Consider the following 18,181-nt stretch of genomic DNA (forward strand, 5'->3'; position numbering starts at 1 on the left):
AATTTGATGTAATTCACTTCATCTCTCATGTGGGCCTCCATTATTGTTTTACAAGTATTACAACCTTATCTTAAAATTTGTAACTCATAATAGCTCATCACTACTCATTTGCATTATTCTTCCCAAGTTTCTGTGGCTAATTTGTCCTACCTTGTACATCAAAGTTTGGTTTTGAAGGATTCAGTCTGTACTCACATTACTGGCCATGAGAAGTGCCCAGAAGTTCTAGGGGGTTTCACCACATCTCACTGAAATTCTTTTCATTCTCAGGGAGTGCAATAATTGTAATATTAAGTTCATCACTGAAAGCCCTGATTAGACTTCATACCTGCCCATGTCTCCCGTACATTAAAAGAATGTTTATTTTCTGTTCAACCTTTCTTCTTTTTAAAAGTTTATAATCCTTGTTTTGCTAGAAATTTTCTATGACCATTAAACTTCAGTTCAAATATTTCTTGGAGACATTTTTTTTGTGTTTATTTGTGTTTTGTAAATTTTAATGCATAATCATTTATAATCTAGTGCAGATTGTCTTAGCAGCCATCTGTCACTAAAATTCATGGTGGAGTGGCCCACTCATCTACACTTTCTTTCTCACTTTGATGCTTTTGAAAACCTTTCCTTGTATATACACATGTACCAAAGCGGCTAGCAGCATCATTTTTTTAAGTATATAATCCATTAGGCCACATTTATTTGCACCCTACAGAAATTTGCTTACATATGTTCAGTATCCTACTTTCTGGTCATTATGTAGCCCAAGAAAACAAAGGCGAGAGAAAGGACTTGTAAGCCCCTTCAATGGAAAACAGGAAAACACTTTTTCCAGCTATAAATCACTGCAATGTCAAATATGAGAAAAAGGAGTTGAAATGGCAAAGTGAAATGGAAATGTGGAATAAATCATTTGTGTAGACAGATTTGTGAATCTCAGCATCAAGAGTAGGCACTCCTAGGGCAACTCACCTTGTAGACAAGTGAGCAAGATGTGAAGTTATGCATGCACAGTAGAATTGTGGCAGAGTTGTGACACCTAAAGAGACTTAATTTCGCTATTCAAAGATCCAAATTTTTACTTAAAGATAAATAGACCAAATAAAGAGTTATAATTTGACAGACCTAATGCATAATACCACAAATCATACAAAAGAAACTGCAAACAGGCACCAGACAATTAATCCTAAGTAAATGAGATCATAAGGGGTGAATACTAACCATGACTGTGAACTGATCTGTTTTCTCAAAGAGCATCATCAGCTAAAACAAGTAACATCTGATACATCCTGAATAAAAGAAAAGACACTTAGTATATCTACACAGGAGGGGCAAAGATTGCTTGGTCCTTCTAAAATGAAAGATTAAAAAAAAAAAAAAAAAAAAAAAAAGGAGGAGACTTGATGTGTATACAGAGAGAGATGAGCTAATTAGCTGAATTGAGAAGTGGAAAGCTCTGAAGCTCTGATTCACGTATAGCTATAAACACAACATTTTTACGGATATGGCCCCTATTTGGCCCTTAGGAGCAAAGTCAGCAGCATTGTCTCATAGCTAAATTGACAGCAATGCCAGCAGAAACTTGACCTCTATGGAAGGTTTTCAGAGCTCCCTGTCTTCATTTGTTTGCATGACTTCAATTAACCTTCTAGACTCAGGACTTGATTATTTTAATTGCAGTTGCTGAAGGAAATTGTATCATAGAAAGAAACAGATGTTTAAAAAAGCAAAAGAATACATTTCATACTAAGCAATACGGTGCTCTCACCAGAGAATTGCAAATAGTTCTGGCCATAAACTACAGCAAAAACATTTCATTTAGGGATTGGAATGTATGAAGATCTTTGGGTTTTAGTGGTTTTGTTTGTTATTTTGTTTTTGTTTGTTTGTTTGTTTTTAAGTTCTGAAGTTATTTATGTAATGTAGCAGCAGTTCTCAGGTTTCCAGTAATTTCCAGAAAGTTTCTGTGACTTTAAGTTTATAATGCCAGCTGTATGAATGTTTAGGTTGCCTGGATTCACAAATGTGTAGAGTTGTGTAGATACAATAAGTTCTTTAGTATATTATTACACCTAGATTCACTGATGACATTAAGTACACTATTGTCCACCAATCACAATGTATCTCATTGGTTTTGCCTTATGAGATTTGCAGCAAATCATTTGTAAGATTGTGCATTTGAATTTGGTTGGCTGGTTTTTAACGCGTACACAATATTGTCTATACAATGTGTGTTATACCATATCTGTCAGTGGAAACATTGCCTGGAGTATTCAACAAATCACAAGTGAGGAAAGAAATACAGTGGATTTCTTTTTTAACTTTTACCTTTTTTTCTTTCTTCCAGAAATAGAATCACTGATCAATTTTTAGACAGTTAGTATGTAGATGCTTATAAAACCAATGATCCTTCTCTTACTACTTGCCAAATTGCCTTGGCATAGAAGCAGGAGAAGAGGGACAGACATTTTAAAAATCAGCCTCCAGGCAGAATTAGTTGGATATGGTTTGTTTCTGATGAACAAGTTATTGGTAACTTCTTTTGTCTAGGTTTTTTAAAAATAAAGTCTATTAATCATTCTAGAAATGTAGGAGCTATTAATTGTACTACTCTGTTCTTTTTACAAGTGTTTGCCCTTTTCCAGGCCCCAGGTCTCACCTGTCCTTCATGAGTTCAGAAGCATCATTACCATTGACTCCAACAGTTCCACCACACTGTAGGGAGTTTTCAGTATGCTCATGGATCCAGCTATGCTCAACTGATAAAGGTTTTATTTCCTTTAACCTCTTCCATCTCAGTTGTCCTATATGACTCCTATTTCTTTCTGATTATAGTCTCAGGTGACTACCACCATCAAAAACCACTGACATCATTACAGAGCTGAGACTGCCCAGAACTGTAGGACTAGATTTACCTGATGCAAGAAGCATCATGTTATGATTCAGAATTTATTTACTAAAAAGTGAGTTTATGCTTTTCTGGCTCTGCCATTGAAAACTCATTTGTTTGGTTAGTGCTATCAGGACTGATCCAGCACATGATAATGAGCAGCTTCTTCAGTGGGAAAACCATTCTGGTTATCTAATCTGACCTGTTTAATCCAACTCTCATTTACCAGTCCAGTAATTTTTTATAATACTTGATCCAGTAAGTAATCCATAAAATGTATTCTAACAAAAGTTCAGAAAAATTGAGGGAAATAAAAGAATAAAGTGATACACTGTTTTCTTCCAGTCCTGAAGGAGGCTGACAGAACTTGTGTTTGGTATCACTTCCCCTACAGGTGGCATAATTACAAGTGATGCGTAGGCAGGCAAGATGGGAGTTATTTCTTTATGTGGAAATAAGAATGTCTCTTTATTCCTCTGTGGCTTGAAGTGTGCAGAAACAGCACTACTGGAATGTATAATTTCTGATAAATGTTGGCCAAGTAGAAAGAATATTTAGATGAAATACCATAGCTTTTGTTCTCTTCCACTAGGACTGAAAAACGTCATTGCTAACTAAGTGTCAGCATCCTGATGCAAAACACAAAGAAGGTGCTTCATACATCAGCACAGTAAAACAGGGAGCAGTTGCAGTGCTTTCTAGTTAGAGCAATTTAGAAAGTAGTGATATATTTTTCAGCTCAGTTAGCAAAACTGCACTGAAAAAGGACAGTGTTATTGGCATAGGCACAAATAAAATTCCATGTTGTTTTCACTTTTTTTCTACATCCCTTACTGAGGTTTTAGAATTGTTTACAACATAGTCCTCCAAACGTCCACTCCTCAGTTGAAAGGAACCAGTAAACAAATTCAGCATACTTTTCCTTAGTATCGAAACTGGCATGAAAGTGTAACAAAAATGTCATGCCTACATTTCTGCTAATCACATCAAATTAGGTTTATACTAGGATTATAACAAATTATGGAATGGATTCATAGCATAGCATGCTTGCAATAAGTCTTATAGAACCATTCCTGTCTAGCCTTTGTTTCAGGTTGTTTTCTAAAGCTTACAAAATCTACCCACTACCTGAGCACTAGATGGGTGTGTGTATTGAATGAGATCCTTGTAGCAAAAACTGATCCTTTGTTCAGCAATAACCTTCATTTTCCTACAATCACTTTTGGCCCTGATCCTGATCCTAACATTTTAGCCTGGTGGATAAATGCACTAAACTGAATTGCAGTACTTTTTCTTGAATACAGTAGAGCAGAGAGAAAGTGAGAAGTAGAGGATATATTCTAAAAGATCCAGGCAACAAATAAATGGAATTTAACGTGAACTGATATTTTCAAAGTGTTTTTATAGTACTGAGCTTAACCTTGATCATTAATTAATACATTTCACAAAAATACAACTACTGCCTTTTTTAACAACCAGAACTAGGTTGTTGCTTATAAAACTGTACACTGGGATTTTTGTTAGTATTGGTACTATCCTCTCTACTGTACTAGGCAAATTATCGTTTGGGGAAGCAGCTTCTCAGGAGTTCCTATTTAATTTTCTTTTACCAGCAATAGCTTTGGCATTTGCACTGTAAATCATTCCTCCTGTAGTTAAGCACTATATTCTAAACCTTGGCATATCTTTTTAGTGCATCTGTAGAACCTTCAGGTCTGTGTTGCCATGGAATATTGCCAGCCTTGGAATATGGGAAGCCATTAGTGTCCATAATAATTGTTGCACACAGCCCTGTCACTGCCATTCTACCTCTGTCGTGCCAAAATGTGAAAGCATTAACACAGATTAAAAAAGTTCAATCTTCTAAGAAACCAAATTGTTTGACCAGTCTTGATACTCTTAATCACATTTATTCTAGAAATAAAAAATGAATGTTCAGTATGTAACTTCATGTCCTAAAGCACTAAATGCATTTGTTCATTAAAGGATAAATGTATTACAAATTCTTCATTATCATTACAGCCACAAGAGATACCTGGAAATTTTTTGAACTACTTCAGTTTTATCAGAAAGTCTCTCACATCCAAGCTGAATTTCTGACCACTAAGAGGAAACACCATTCTAGAACAGTCAATAGTCAAACAGTTCAGGTGAACTTCCATTCCAGTACATATATAGATCTACTAATAAATACATTTCCAGCTATCTAAATTGAGCACAGACAATTAAAAGCTTTCACCTTGGAGCAACCACCAGCCTGACAGTTAGAGCAGTTATTTCCATGCAGGTTATGATGTAAATTCCTGTTTGTGGACCATCATGTCACACACCTGAATCTTCTTTAGTCTAAATCAGCCCAATCCATCCAATCACTCCAAATTTATGGTGTGTTTTCCTCACAACCGAAGATTGCTATTAAGTTACTCCACATTTCCTTTCCAAAAATCCCTTCCTGAGAAATGTTTTTAGCTCTTGCTGAATTCTCAGTTTATTCACCATTTTTGTAGGGCGGTGCCCTACCTGGAAAAATACTATAGCTGAAGCCTCAACTTGCTGAGACTTCCAGACTAATTACTGTCTAGGTCATAAAGTGTTATATACAATAGCATTTTTATATATGGATTCAGCAAATACTTAGGAAATTCAGTTAAAGATAAGCATGTATTTCAGTAATTTTCAAACTCAGCTCAAATATTTTGTTTTTTAGGTATTATTACTGTCATAGCTGCCTATTTTAACAAGCAAGTATTGTTCACAGGAATGTTAATTTCCTATCAAAAGCAAAAATCTCACAAGTTTCAGGTTTTCCCTCAAAAACAAGCTCTATCTTCTTATTCTCATGTAGAAGAATCAAAAACTAAACCAGAAAAGGCTGGAAAAGATCTTCCTTTCTAGGAACACCAGCATGTATGATGGCTTCTCATTAATATATATTTAAATTTTTTTAGCTGTCATATAGACACATATTTTTATATATATCTACGTAAATCAGTTTGCAAGACATGCAGAAAGACCACTGCTGACAAATGATCAGTGTAGACTGGCAAATCATTTTAAGCATTCCTTTCCCATGGTTCAACATAATCCAAGCCGAGATGTGCAAAGATTTCTTCCTCACTTCCAGCTTTGAGAAAGATCTTCTGTGAAAAAAATATAAAAAAAGAAAGTCAATAAGGATGTTAGAAGGAAATTTCAATTGATGTTTTTTGTTGTTTAAAAGGAGTTAATTTTTGACAGCTCTATCCATTGTATCCTCTACAGAATACACTGTTTTCATCAGTGTGCTGACCTTGAAATCTGAAAGCAAGTTAAAAAATAATTCTAATGCTGCTTGATGCTTTCAGCTCTAATGACATTTACAACTCTGTTTTGATTTATTTGTTCAAGCCTCTGTACACAAGTATTAGGAATAGAACTCAAATAAAATCTGCATTTCCCTTCCATCAGGGTCAATAGCTTGACTTTCTTCATAAAGTCATCAATGTTTTTTATAACTAATATAGTAATGTTCTCTATAAATGCATTTAAGCTGATTCAATGGTTACACTAATTATGTATAGCCAGGCATTAAAAGCATCAATGCTTTCCAAATTTCTAATACTTACAGAAGGTTTATCTGAAACAAACAAACAAACAAAATACTCCATCTGGAAAAGCAAGAGAAGCTGAAAATGAAGGATTAACAATTGCAACTGTTTTCTTTTTAACACACATACTCCTAATAAATATTTTACAGTAGAAACCAGGTTTTTTTTTTCATATCTGCACTTCTGATAATACAGGATAGGATTCTTGCAAAGGTATCACCCACAAGCCCACTTCCTGTAAGATGACTGATAGTAAGGTACATAGCTTTATGCATTCCTTTCATCACCCAAGTAAATATTAACCTTAAAAGCTGCTAAGGTAAATGAATGCCTAAACAGAGAAACTTCACCATTTAGATGAGTGTGAAAGCAAGAAAGAATTCATTGCTATTGAAAAAGAATATTTAATATTCCAGCAATTCCTGAAATATTTAAAGTTAGGTCACAATGAGTGTTCAGCTCTGAACTATGTTTAATTCCAGTGTCATGAAACCTTCCAGGTTAAGGTTTCATAATCTACTAGATTTACTTTCTACTGTGAAAGAGGAGATGCTGTCTAGAGAGCTACATTGATCAATTCCACTGAGTCAGGAAAATTTCTGACTACCTTAAAGTTTAGGAAAGTTTTTGCCAGCACATCTGCTTTCCCATCTGCCAAGGAGTGCCTCCAGGTGCCTGACACGCAGGAATGGGTCAGGAAGACGAGTCCATAACTAGGTAAGAGCAGGGCCATGATATAGTGGAACAATCAGAGCACCAGGGATTCACAACTTTTCTTTCTTTTTCCTCTGTTTTCTCTCCTTCTTGCTCTCCTTCACTCCCTGAAATGGATGGTGCCTCTTACTCCCATTGAGATCATATAATTCAAGGGACTCAGAAAACAGCAGGGAGGCAGATTACTGAAACACATAGATCCTGCTTCTGGTTACTGACACTTAGCTGTTTCTTCTTTCAACCCTCCTGTTACTTATCAGTCGGCAGAGAAGATGATCAACACTGGTAGGAAAGATGGGGTTGCAGCCTGGTGATGCAGTATGACACCTCAGCATGCTAAGGCTACATAATGCAGTCAGAGCTGCTGCATCAGTGGAAGGAAAGCAGGAAGAACATTAAGCCAGAAAGAAAAGCAAAACCACTAAGCTCACAGCAGCCTCATGCTGCACCTGAAATATGCTTGTGCATCATCAGTGCAATTCACCTGATCAGTTAGTACCCACTGGCTTATTGTGAATCACCATCAGACCCATTCTTTAAATTGCCTGATCCATATCTCAGTCCTGGCAGGAGCCATAGTTTTGCCAAGGCATAATGAAGAACTGAAACCCTAAACTGAAATGTAACATTGTCAGCTGATTTCAAACTTTATCAGGGATTCAACTAAATCAGAAACTTGTTTCCATTTCATTGTAGGTGTATTTGATATTTGAAGTTCTAAGTCAAAATCTACTCTTGCTTTCCATTGCAGCGGTTCAGCTCCAACAGCCAGAGCAGTCAAGCTGGCAGCTTGCTAACAGCTATTTTTCAATGCCACAAAGTAGAATGAAAGCCAGTTTAACTGTGCCAGAAAGGTTACGATGACTAAATTGGATGGTAGTGGTTAGATGCTCCTGAGTGAATAAAGCCAGAGGCCATCAGTGTTCCTTTGAGCTTGGAAGGACAGAATACAAGGTTTTGATTCTGATGTTCCAGAGTTCTCAACCAACAAAGTAGGTATTTAAGATCAGTTTTGGCTGATATCCTCTTGAAACCATCCAAAGTTACTAAGTCATTTATATTTCTTAGCAAATTAATGCTATACAGTTAAGGAATATGGAACTTTTTCACTATTTGGAGACAATTCATTTTTAATTAGACAAAAACAATCTTAATAGGCAAATAGTTAGTCAATGGTAACTATGGCAAAGTGTAATTATTAAGAAAAAAAATTATGAAATCCAGAAGTAATTTTTAAAGTTGTAACTGTTTCTGCAGTGTCCTGTATCAATATGTACAGTGCAGTCTTCACAAATAGTGCATTGCCATGCTTAGAAGCTACTTGCTTGTCATATTAACTCCTTGGCATTTACATTACCCAGACTTGCATTTGCAGAATTGTCATCTATAAATTGCAGTTTACACAAACCAAACCCATTGAAGTAAAGTCTTTCACACTGAGGTCAGCAGACATTGCCTCTGCCATAAAGGCATTGATTTCAGGCAGTGGTACATTTCGTATGGACCAGAGATTTGTTACTAGACTGCACAGGAAAAGTGCTTAATGTATTTGAAGTTGTTTTCACTTTCCCATAATGAATTCCACTTATATAAGATAACTTTCATATTCAAACAGACCATATCAGAACTTTGAAGGAACAATTTGGTCCATTGTTTCAGGGACTTTTTTTTTTTTCTTTAAATCAAATAAAAATACAAACATGGTATGCTTTTTTGCTTTGACACATGTAGTATAAAAAGCCTCTAGTTTTCTAAAGTATTTTATCCTCTACCATAAATTCTCAGCATATGCCTGAGACAGTGCCCCAGACAACTACGGAGCACTGCTGGAGCATGAAAAGCTAAAAACAATCACATACTCATAATGAACTGACAGTTCAAAGTTGTGTCTGCAATTGCAGATTGCTTCCTAGGAAGTTCAGATGTCAGATTCTGGAATAAAAGGAACCTACAAAAAAACAACAACCAGGGGAAAACAGATCCTTTTCCATAGAGACAGGAGTAGGGGAAAAAAAAAAAAAGTAAGAAAGAAGATACTGAACAGAATAAAAGGAAATAAGACATTTATAACTGCCCACCAGGTTAACAATATTTGGGATATTTTGTTCCTAGAGTGTGTCCTTGGAGAACAGGATTTTAGACATCGGGGAGGGGGGTATTCTTCTGTTTTCCTATCACTAAGAACAAGAGCAATGCATACACATACCTTACTGCAAAAAAAAAAAAAATTAAAACAAGAAAAAAAGATCTTACACTTGTAGACAGATGTTACAGATACTCTCTAATAGAAGCTATTCATATCTCTGGGACCCCAAATTTCATCCCATTTCCCACTTTGTTTTCCTGCAAGCAAAATTCATTTTATTTGCCTGACAGCAAAAATTTCTAATACAAAGTATCTGATGCTGAATACCATTCTCAGTAGCTACAAGCCATGCTTCTAAATCAATCACTAGCTAATATCTGAAACCTGTTTTAGCAATGTGTTATTAATGCTAATCATAACCTACGATTTTCATTCTTTGTCAATCTTTGCAGAGTTTATAGAGTGGTGCAAATCTGATCATTGCATTCATTAGTAGTCTTTCTTCCTTTTTTCTTTCTTTTTGCTCAAGAGAAGTAATAAACTGCTTTACAAGTTGTGATTTTTTTCAGCTTCTTACTAATATTCAGGAGATCCAAGACATGCCAAATCAACCAAATGTCAATCAAACTTATGGAAAACAATGCTCTGGAGCAGCTGATATCACGCTGCTCTTATCCCTTTTAATCAATTCTGTTGTTTCAATGGATGTAAATATTGCATTTGTAGTTGCAAACATGACCATTAACTACACTTAGTGTGGAACAGCTGCCATCCAGATGTTTTCTTATGTGAATTGCTACCTCTTATTTTTCATTTTGGCATTAATGATCAATAATACTTTTGATGAAAGAGAAGTAGGGAGTAAAGGCACAGAGCCAGCACTGCTTGATGTGATCCTAAACTAGCACTGTCAAAGTTCAAGCAGATGTTATACTATTGTCACTTGGTTTCGTATCACATTTTAATACAATAAAGCCAGCAAAACAAAACCATTACTCAAAAAAAGTGGAATTCTAGTTTCAACTATATAAAACAGCACTGGCCAAGAGCACATGCTTTTTCTGGGGGGGAAATACAGATTTTACTGATTTTATATATATGTAATTTAATCAGAAACAGTTGAATGTACTGGAAAGTACCTGCCTTCTCTTCCATTTGGGTTGATTACCTTCATGGGTCTCCTGAACATACTTCTTGAGTAGTTCAATGCAAGCAGGCTGACCCTATGCAGCAAGATAAGAAACCTCTAAAAAATTATCAGAAATTTGTCTGGTAAAGACGTAGAAGTAAATATCATGAGAATTCAGATATTACTAGAAATTACTGTGCACAAATTCTTGATTTTCATAACACAAAGGATCTTCCTATCACAAAAAAAAATTTAGGTCACTGGATATGCACTGTTCATGTACTTAACCTGTAATTTCAGTGAGTCTAGATCAGTTCTGTAAGCTGTTGAAATGAAACTATACTGCTTAGACACCCAGCCCACACTTGCCTCCCATCTTCCTTTCCGGTGTTTGGTCAGGAAGGAAAAACACTGCAGTGATAACCTCCCAACACTGCATTGAACAAAACAACACTTTCCTGAGGTTATTCATGCAGCAGACATAGGAGCTGTTGCTTTGCCTGCAACTCTCTGCCAGCTTTGTGTACACAAAGCTCCTGAAACAAAGTCTCCATCAGTATTAACTCAGCCTTCTTGAAAAGCACACATTTAATCAGATTCCAGGTAATAAAAATGTGTTGCAAAACACCAAATTGAGTAATATATCATAATTGAATAATACTATAAATTACTCAGCCTATCACGATGGCATTTCATTAGCATTTCCCCCATCTCAAAATGAACTTGAGAAGTTAGTTAGAATAAAAGTACCTCAAATAAAAGTCAGTACAACTACACAGATAGTATCATTGATGAAATGGAATTTAATGCCTCCAAACCAGCACAACCTGCTGGAGAGCAAAGTACTCCAGGTTTGTGTACAACATATATACATATTTGCATCTCACTGATCTGAACATGAGACACATGGTGGAAATTTGATTAATTTCTCTCTTTAAATCCTTATCATACCTGGTATTAACTAAGAAACTGGAATTAACTATCAAGTTTCCTGGATGATTACTGGCCCAACTCTGTACTTCTTTTCAGCATTATTCTTGACTGTCATAGCAAAAAATCATTAGTAACTAGACTGCACAGGAAAAGTGCTTAATGTATATGAAGTTGTTTTCACTTTCCCATAATGAATTCCACTTATATAAGATAACTTTCATATTCAAAAAGACCATATCAGAACTTTGAAGGAACAATTTGGTCCATTGTTTCTTTCAAAGATCAAAAAATTTCCTTCCATATCCCATTTTTCCTACTCTTTTCATAGTGTTGACTTTTATTTGCTTTACAGCTGTAATTCAGAACAAATACAATCATCCTCCAGTGGATTTCATTATCCTTTGGAAAACTATAACACCAAGTAGGAGGCACCTTCTGTCCTTTTGCAAAAGACTGTGAAGGGCCATGGTCTTTAAGGTCTGTCTGGACTCTGTTTGACATATTCTTTCATCAAATAAATTGAGGAGAGGTAGAGGGAGTGTGTGTGTAGTGGATGACAGAATATTGCCAACATCATCTTGTTAACAAATTACAAAAATGTTTCAAACAACTTTGATTCTAGACAAGTATCTTGGAATGTCATTAACATATACCTTTATTCTCTCCTTATCTGTATATCCTGGTGATGTGGCATGCTTTAAAGGGCAAACTCCTACACAGGGTAGTTAGGGATTTGTCTCATTTCATTTTGGTCTTTTCTTGCTAATTTTTATATACTTTTTCACATGTGACATCTATTCAGAAGGTAATTAAGCTTAATTACCTTAATATTTGCTTTCCTTTTACAAATTATTAAAATGGAGATATAATGGAAATATGTTCAGATCTATATTATTTCCAGTATACAGAATGATAAATACCAAGCAGTCTAAACCCCCATCATTTTACATGTCTGGAATTATTACAGTGGCAGTAAGCATGACAATGATAAATGAACAACAGAAAATAAGACAACAGATTGTCAATTGCAAACTTGGAACTTATCTGTTCATTGTGCTTGGACAGAGTCCATTCTGAAAATAAGTTTTGCATCAATTGGAGATGAATTATGGTAACAAAAGGATTTGCATAATCAGCTATAGTAAAGATATCATAATGCACCTTAAATTTATCTTTACATATGTATTTGATACTTTAGTGACATGTTCACATGTCGTCACTTACGCCAAGTCAATTAAAGATTTTTAATTAAAGATAATTGGGGCTAATACAGAGATGATGCTACTTACATTGCTTACAATAGCTTCCTAGGTGTGAAAGCATTTCTCTAGCTATGAAAGGCCACTGCATTCAAAGAAGCAGTGCACTGTAACACCAATGACCCACGATTTACAGAATATACTACAATGGCTTATTACATTAAGGGTTCAAAGCTATTTAGCTGCTCACACTCCCTTTTTCTCTGATTCCGTTTGCTCAAATAATTTTTATATGCTGTAAAAATATACAAATAGCTGTTAATGAAATTAATAAAATGAGCTTACAGAAAGAATTGTGAAGGCAGAAACAGAAGTAATGTGTCAAGTAGCAAACACATTCCATGTGATTAACAGTGGCAATGTTCACATTACCTTGTCTTTTCTCTGCCACTGGACCACCTTTCCCAGAGCAAGTGTTGGCGCACCACCACTGCACACGTCACACTAATACCCCCAAAAACTTTTACAAAGATAAAACTTTTACTATTTTTAATAAATTAGCCTTTTAAACTGTATACTTTACAATGTAGGTATGTATTTTGTTATTTCATGATTGATGATTTTCAGATTATATTGACCTATAATCTTGCATATCGTGCTGAAGGTATTCAGCTAACAAGGGAGTCTGAGAGCTGCATCAAAAATGCCTGCACAATCATGTGTCCACAAAACAATACACTGAAGTCTCTTTGTTGCAACGTTTCCTGCAATTCTTAGATTGCAGCTAATTTCTGTACTCAATGTTCATATTTTATTGAGTTCAGAGCAGAATTCTGACAATAAATGGGTACAGCATTAAATTATTTATCGTCTATGAAAATGTTAGAAATAATAATAAAAAATAAAATAAAGAAGCTGGAGTAGGTGCAAACAACTGTCACTTTTACAGGATAATTTCTATAAATGCTAAAACAACTATTGCTGAAATCCTTTTAAGAAGCTAACAATAGTATGTGAAATTGTTTCTTGGTATATCATTATTAAATGTAATATGTGACAATAGCTTCAAGCAACTTCTTCTAGCCCACAAAAGACTGATGAGAATAGAAAGAAATAGACAATTGAAAGCTTGAACTAGTCACATTTTCATTAACTGTAGAATCAGAATTGCAAGGAAAAGAGTTTGTGTGCTTGCACTACAAAATTCTTTAAAACCAGAAATGAGATTTGCCTGAAAGGTAAGAAAAAAAGAAGGGAAAAAGTCAGTTAGCAAACAACATGTTACTATCTTAGTTGTTCCAATGTTGCAGATAAATTATTACAATAGAAAATCATGCATCTTTCTGGCTAAATTTTGTATGAAATGAATATCAATGTATCAATAATTCAATCCTGCTGCATGGATTCTGTCAGATAAAATTTAAAAGTCCTTAGGAATACCCCCAATGGATTATATGAATATAATTCCAGTTTTTTCCTGGTTTTGAGAGTTAAATGTTCCTGTGACTGGCAGTACACAAAGAGAAAAGTAAGTTCTCAGCCTAAAATTAAAGACAGTCCAATGATAGGGGCTTTCTCATTTGACTACACTGGGCTGCATGAATTTTTGTTGAACCTTAACAAACAAGCATTATGAAACCATGTAAGTTCACTGCTGCTTTTCACCTGGGAAGCCTACTCTGCCTTACTAGCCTGAATATCTCTGTTAGCTCACAACCAAAAGAAAACTTGAAAATGCTGAGGTCACAGAAAAGTCAGCCGCTGGCAAGGAAAGCATATTTTTCAAACAAAAAGTCAAGTTCCAAGGCCAATCACTGAATGTGCAGAATGCAGACATCTAGGAATTCTTGGATGTGGCAAGCACAAGGACCACTGTTAAAGAAACTGAGTCGGGAAATCTCAAGAGAAGACAAGACAAAGAAAACGTGTTCTGTTTTAGCTATGCACATATATCTTCTCTCAGAAAGGTCACTTCAAAGAGAAGTAATCATATTATACAGTCTGACTGATGAAAAATTATCCAAATTCACTCCATGGCACAATTAGTTGGACCTTCTACTTATTGACAATTAAGTTGTTTTAAGTCCCAAAATAAACACTTTGAATTGATTATATTTTTGATCCCCATCAACTTCAATTAAGTGTATTCTGGAATTATAAATATGGAGATGCTAGTAACATTTCTAAAAATAGGTAAAAAATAAAGGAGGGGAGAAGGACAAAAGGAAGGATGTCAGTAACGGACTTAAAAAAAAAATAAAAATAATAATAATTTAAAAAAAAAAAAAAAAAACCAAAACAGTATGGAGGAGAGTGTTACTGAATGATTGAATTGAGATGACCCAAAAGTACCTCCTGTGCTAGCACTTCTTACAATACTGAACATGCTGATGAGGTTCTGCAGTTCAGCACTTTGATACTGAGAATGAGTGCAACGCATATAACAAGTTAGGAAGGCAAAACTGAAGAAAGTAGTGGAAAGAAATTTTCAGTGGAATTTTAGTTCAGACTTTTCTGAACTGTTTTTTTTTTTTCAGGTAGATGTAAACTCAAACTAAAATCTCTAATAAAATGAGTCAGAACATAGTACTCCCACCAATATTTGCAGAACCACATAAATTTACTCCAGCCACCAGACAGCCAAAAAGCAAGGATGAAAGGGTAGAAAGAGAATTTGTCAATAGTCTAGATGAACTTCTTTGGGTCTTAATAAAGCCCTGCAGCAGACAAAAACACTAACCTGTTTTTGGTTTATCTTAATGGATTTCTGAGAGAGTGGCATTCTGAGAGATAGGTGCAGGCAGTGCCTCCAAAGCGACTCTGCAAAAACAGCTGCAAGGGAGGGTGGGGAAGGATGTTGGAAACTTAAAGTCTTTCAATAACTTCCTTTTCAAAACTTGTTTACTCACAGAAAGATGTTCCCATCTTCTTCATTATCAAAAGTAATCACTTTCTGCAGTGATTTCTTGCAGACAGAGCTTGTGCATTGGGTCAGATAATAGCTCTGAAAGGTATAAGCCATAATTTTTGAAGAAACCTATAAGAAAATGCATAACTCCCATAGCAGTAAAAAAAGAAGCACTTTGCTGATGTTATTACCATGTGCTGGAGTCTGTATTTGAATTTACTAACCTAAAGACAAGCAACACTACTTGATTAGTATGATTTATAATAATACAAGAGAAGTGAGTGAAAACTAGCTTCTTGTTGAGTATATTACTTTAAACTCTTTCCTGAATATCTAGCTCCATGCTGTGTTCTACCCCGATCATGCAGAATTTGAGTCATTGAGCATTATGCTAACCAAGACAGCAGGCTGTGATTTTATTTTATATGCTATATTGTCAAAAAGGAATACATATGGTAGTATACAGAGTTTTTTACTAAAATAATTAATAGGAGCCCAGTGCTGCCATCAACATTTAAAAATTACTGACTTCAGTAGCAGGATTTGGCAATATCAATGTCTACCCCCAGTGGCTATGATCCTATTTCCTTTCAAGAGCTGGATATGCATTTCCTCAATCCATCTATTTATGGCCATCAACAAAAAGGTGCAGTCCCTGCACCAGGATTTCAAACTGTCATTCAGGTCTGTCATGTTCTGCCACGCAGCCTACAGTTAGCACTTCAACCAGCTCCTCTCCCTCTTTATTGAGCTGTAATGACCAAGTTGAAAGCAAACTTTTCAAACATTGATCAGGAAGCCAGCTATTTTCTCTTCCTTCTCTATGCTATTGTTAATTTACAAGAATGAAACTTTGCAGTTTTACACCAGTGACAGTCCCAGAATTATGCAAAGCCACTGCAGAGAAAGTGTTACAAAAGATCCATCAATTCCTGCATTCCTCTGCGCAATATGAAGTTGAGGCCTTCAATCTACAATTAAATGATGTGAATAAAATGTAACACCAATCCACAAAATGGTGGCTACTTCTCTAAAATCATTAGCTCATTCATTAGGGTAGGCTAAGTCTTAATAAGAATCAGTGTAATCAGTAATGCTCACAGTGAGCTAAATGGTTTTATGGAGAAGGAAGAAAGGGAATAGAGGAAGGAAAAAAAAGTCTAAGTAAAGCAATTTCCAGATAAAAATGGATACAAACCTGCCATTACACAAAAGTTATCAAATAACTTTATTCAGTGATTATCTCATGTAGTACAAAGACTGTCAGAAAGTAGCATGGAAAAATGAAAATTCTCCATGGTTCTGATATTCACACTGCTAGTGAGCCTGAGAAGCATCTGATTCCATCACTTTCACAAAGACACTGCTTGATTAAAAGCCATGACAGAATCAAGGCCCAAGGAACTGTGTAGTAATTACCTGTTATTTACTCTGAGTAGTATTTATCTTCATTGTGGTCAACACAAAGTTTTTATACCTTGTGAATTGCTATGCTATCTGAGCATCTATCTTTTAGAACTCTCCTAAACAACAGGAATAAGAACTTTTACGTGTATTTCCTTCTTTGTTTTTCCCATTCTTATCTTTTTTGGGAGGGTACAGGGGTGGCTTTGTTTGTTGGTTTTGAGAGGTTTTGTTTAAGACTGTTGGTGATTTTTGCTTTGCTTGTAATCTGACATTTTGCTAAATAGCTATGGTATGTTTATGAATGAGACTATGAACAGCACAAATAATATGTTAATTATAGAACATAGATGCTGAAGTAATAATTGTTCTAGAAATGCGAAATATTTAATCAAGTTCAATAATAATATTCCCCAGCACTGTTTAGACGTTGTATTTTCCCTCTGATGGGATCATAATGGTTTTCAGTAGCAAATAACCTGAAGTGCCTCTGACATTATTTTATATTCATATATAATTTTCATGTTAAACTGATATTTTCTGTAGTAATCTTCCCATCACATTTCCAGTTGTATAATAAAAACTAAACTGTTTCTAATCCAGCTACAAATAAGATGATAAAAAAAATCAGAGAGAAAAAAGTGACTCTTTGAAATTGACACTATAACAACTATGATTGAAAAAGAAGTATTACAAGCATTACCCACTGACTCAATACCCTCAGGCAAAATCATGTGTAATGGTATTAATGTAAAATAGTGCAGAGGAACTTATTCTAATAATTCTGGGCATGAATAATTTTTGAAGGTAATAGAAGCTGGAACAATAAATTCTCATTTCATTTTATCACTGGACATGCCCTGTGTTTCTAATCAGAAATACAATACTTGAATGTTTCTCTTACAACTATTCTCTAACTCTAGTTAAAGGTTTATTTGTATGAAATTTCTAAAGAATAAAAAGTAGATTCACTGAGTAAAATAGAATAATCTGGTTAATATTATGATATACTGTAAAATGGAACTATTGTATCTTTAAAAATGAGAAATGTGTGGTTACTTCACTGCAAAACACTACATAGTTGTGCATCCAATCTCCCATTACAATTTTAATAATCAAAAACATTCCACAATAAAGAGTATAATACATTATCATCCAGACTACCAGAACATGTTTGCAGTTTTGGGCACACAAAGTGTAGAGAAACCTGGAACTTCCTATCTGGCAACTCAGGCAAAATGTTATAACATTAACATGTTATAGAGCACATTGTTGTAAACAAAAACATAACAAAATTTCTTGTTCCCCGTAGTTCTCTCTCAATGTGTCCTATCACA

The 18,181-nt window shown here is 35.1% G+C and overlaps 1 protein-coding gene across 1 annotated transcript in view; it reads right to left on the bottom strand.

The window, feature by feature from the left end:
* Positions 1 to 5,871: 5,871 nt before the first annotated feature.
* Positions 5,872 to 18,181, bottom strand: part of DNTT (DNA nucleotidylexotransferase) — a 94,443-nt gene continuing 82,133 nt past the window's right edge. Inside the window, exon 11 of the mRNA XM_008949884.1 lies at positions 5,872 to 6,024. Within this exon, the coding sequence (XP_008948132.1) occupies positions 5,938 to 6,024 (87 nt within the window). The 3' untranslated portion in view covers positions 5,872 to 5,937. The remainder of the gene's footprint in view (positions 6,025 to 18,181) is intronic.

This window comes from Merops nubicus, unplaced genomic scaffold (assembly GCF_000691845.1).
Source record: "Merops nubicus isolate BGI_N331 unplaced genomic scaffold, ASM69184v1 scaffold7851, whole genome shotgun sequence".
NCBI classification, from domain to species: domain Eukaryota; kingdom Metazoa; phylum Chordata; class Aves; order Coraciiformes; family Meropidae; genus Merops; species Merops nubicus.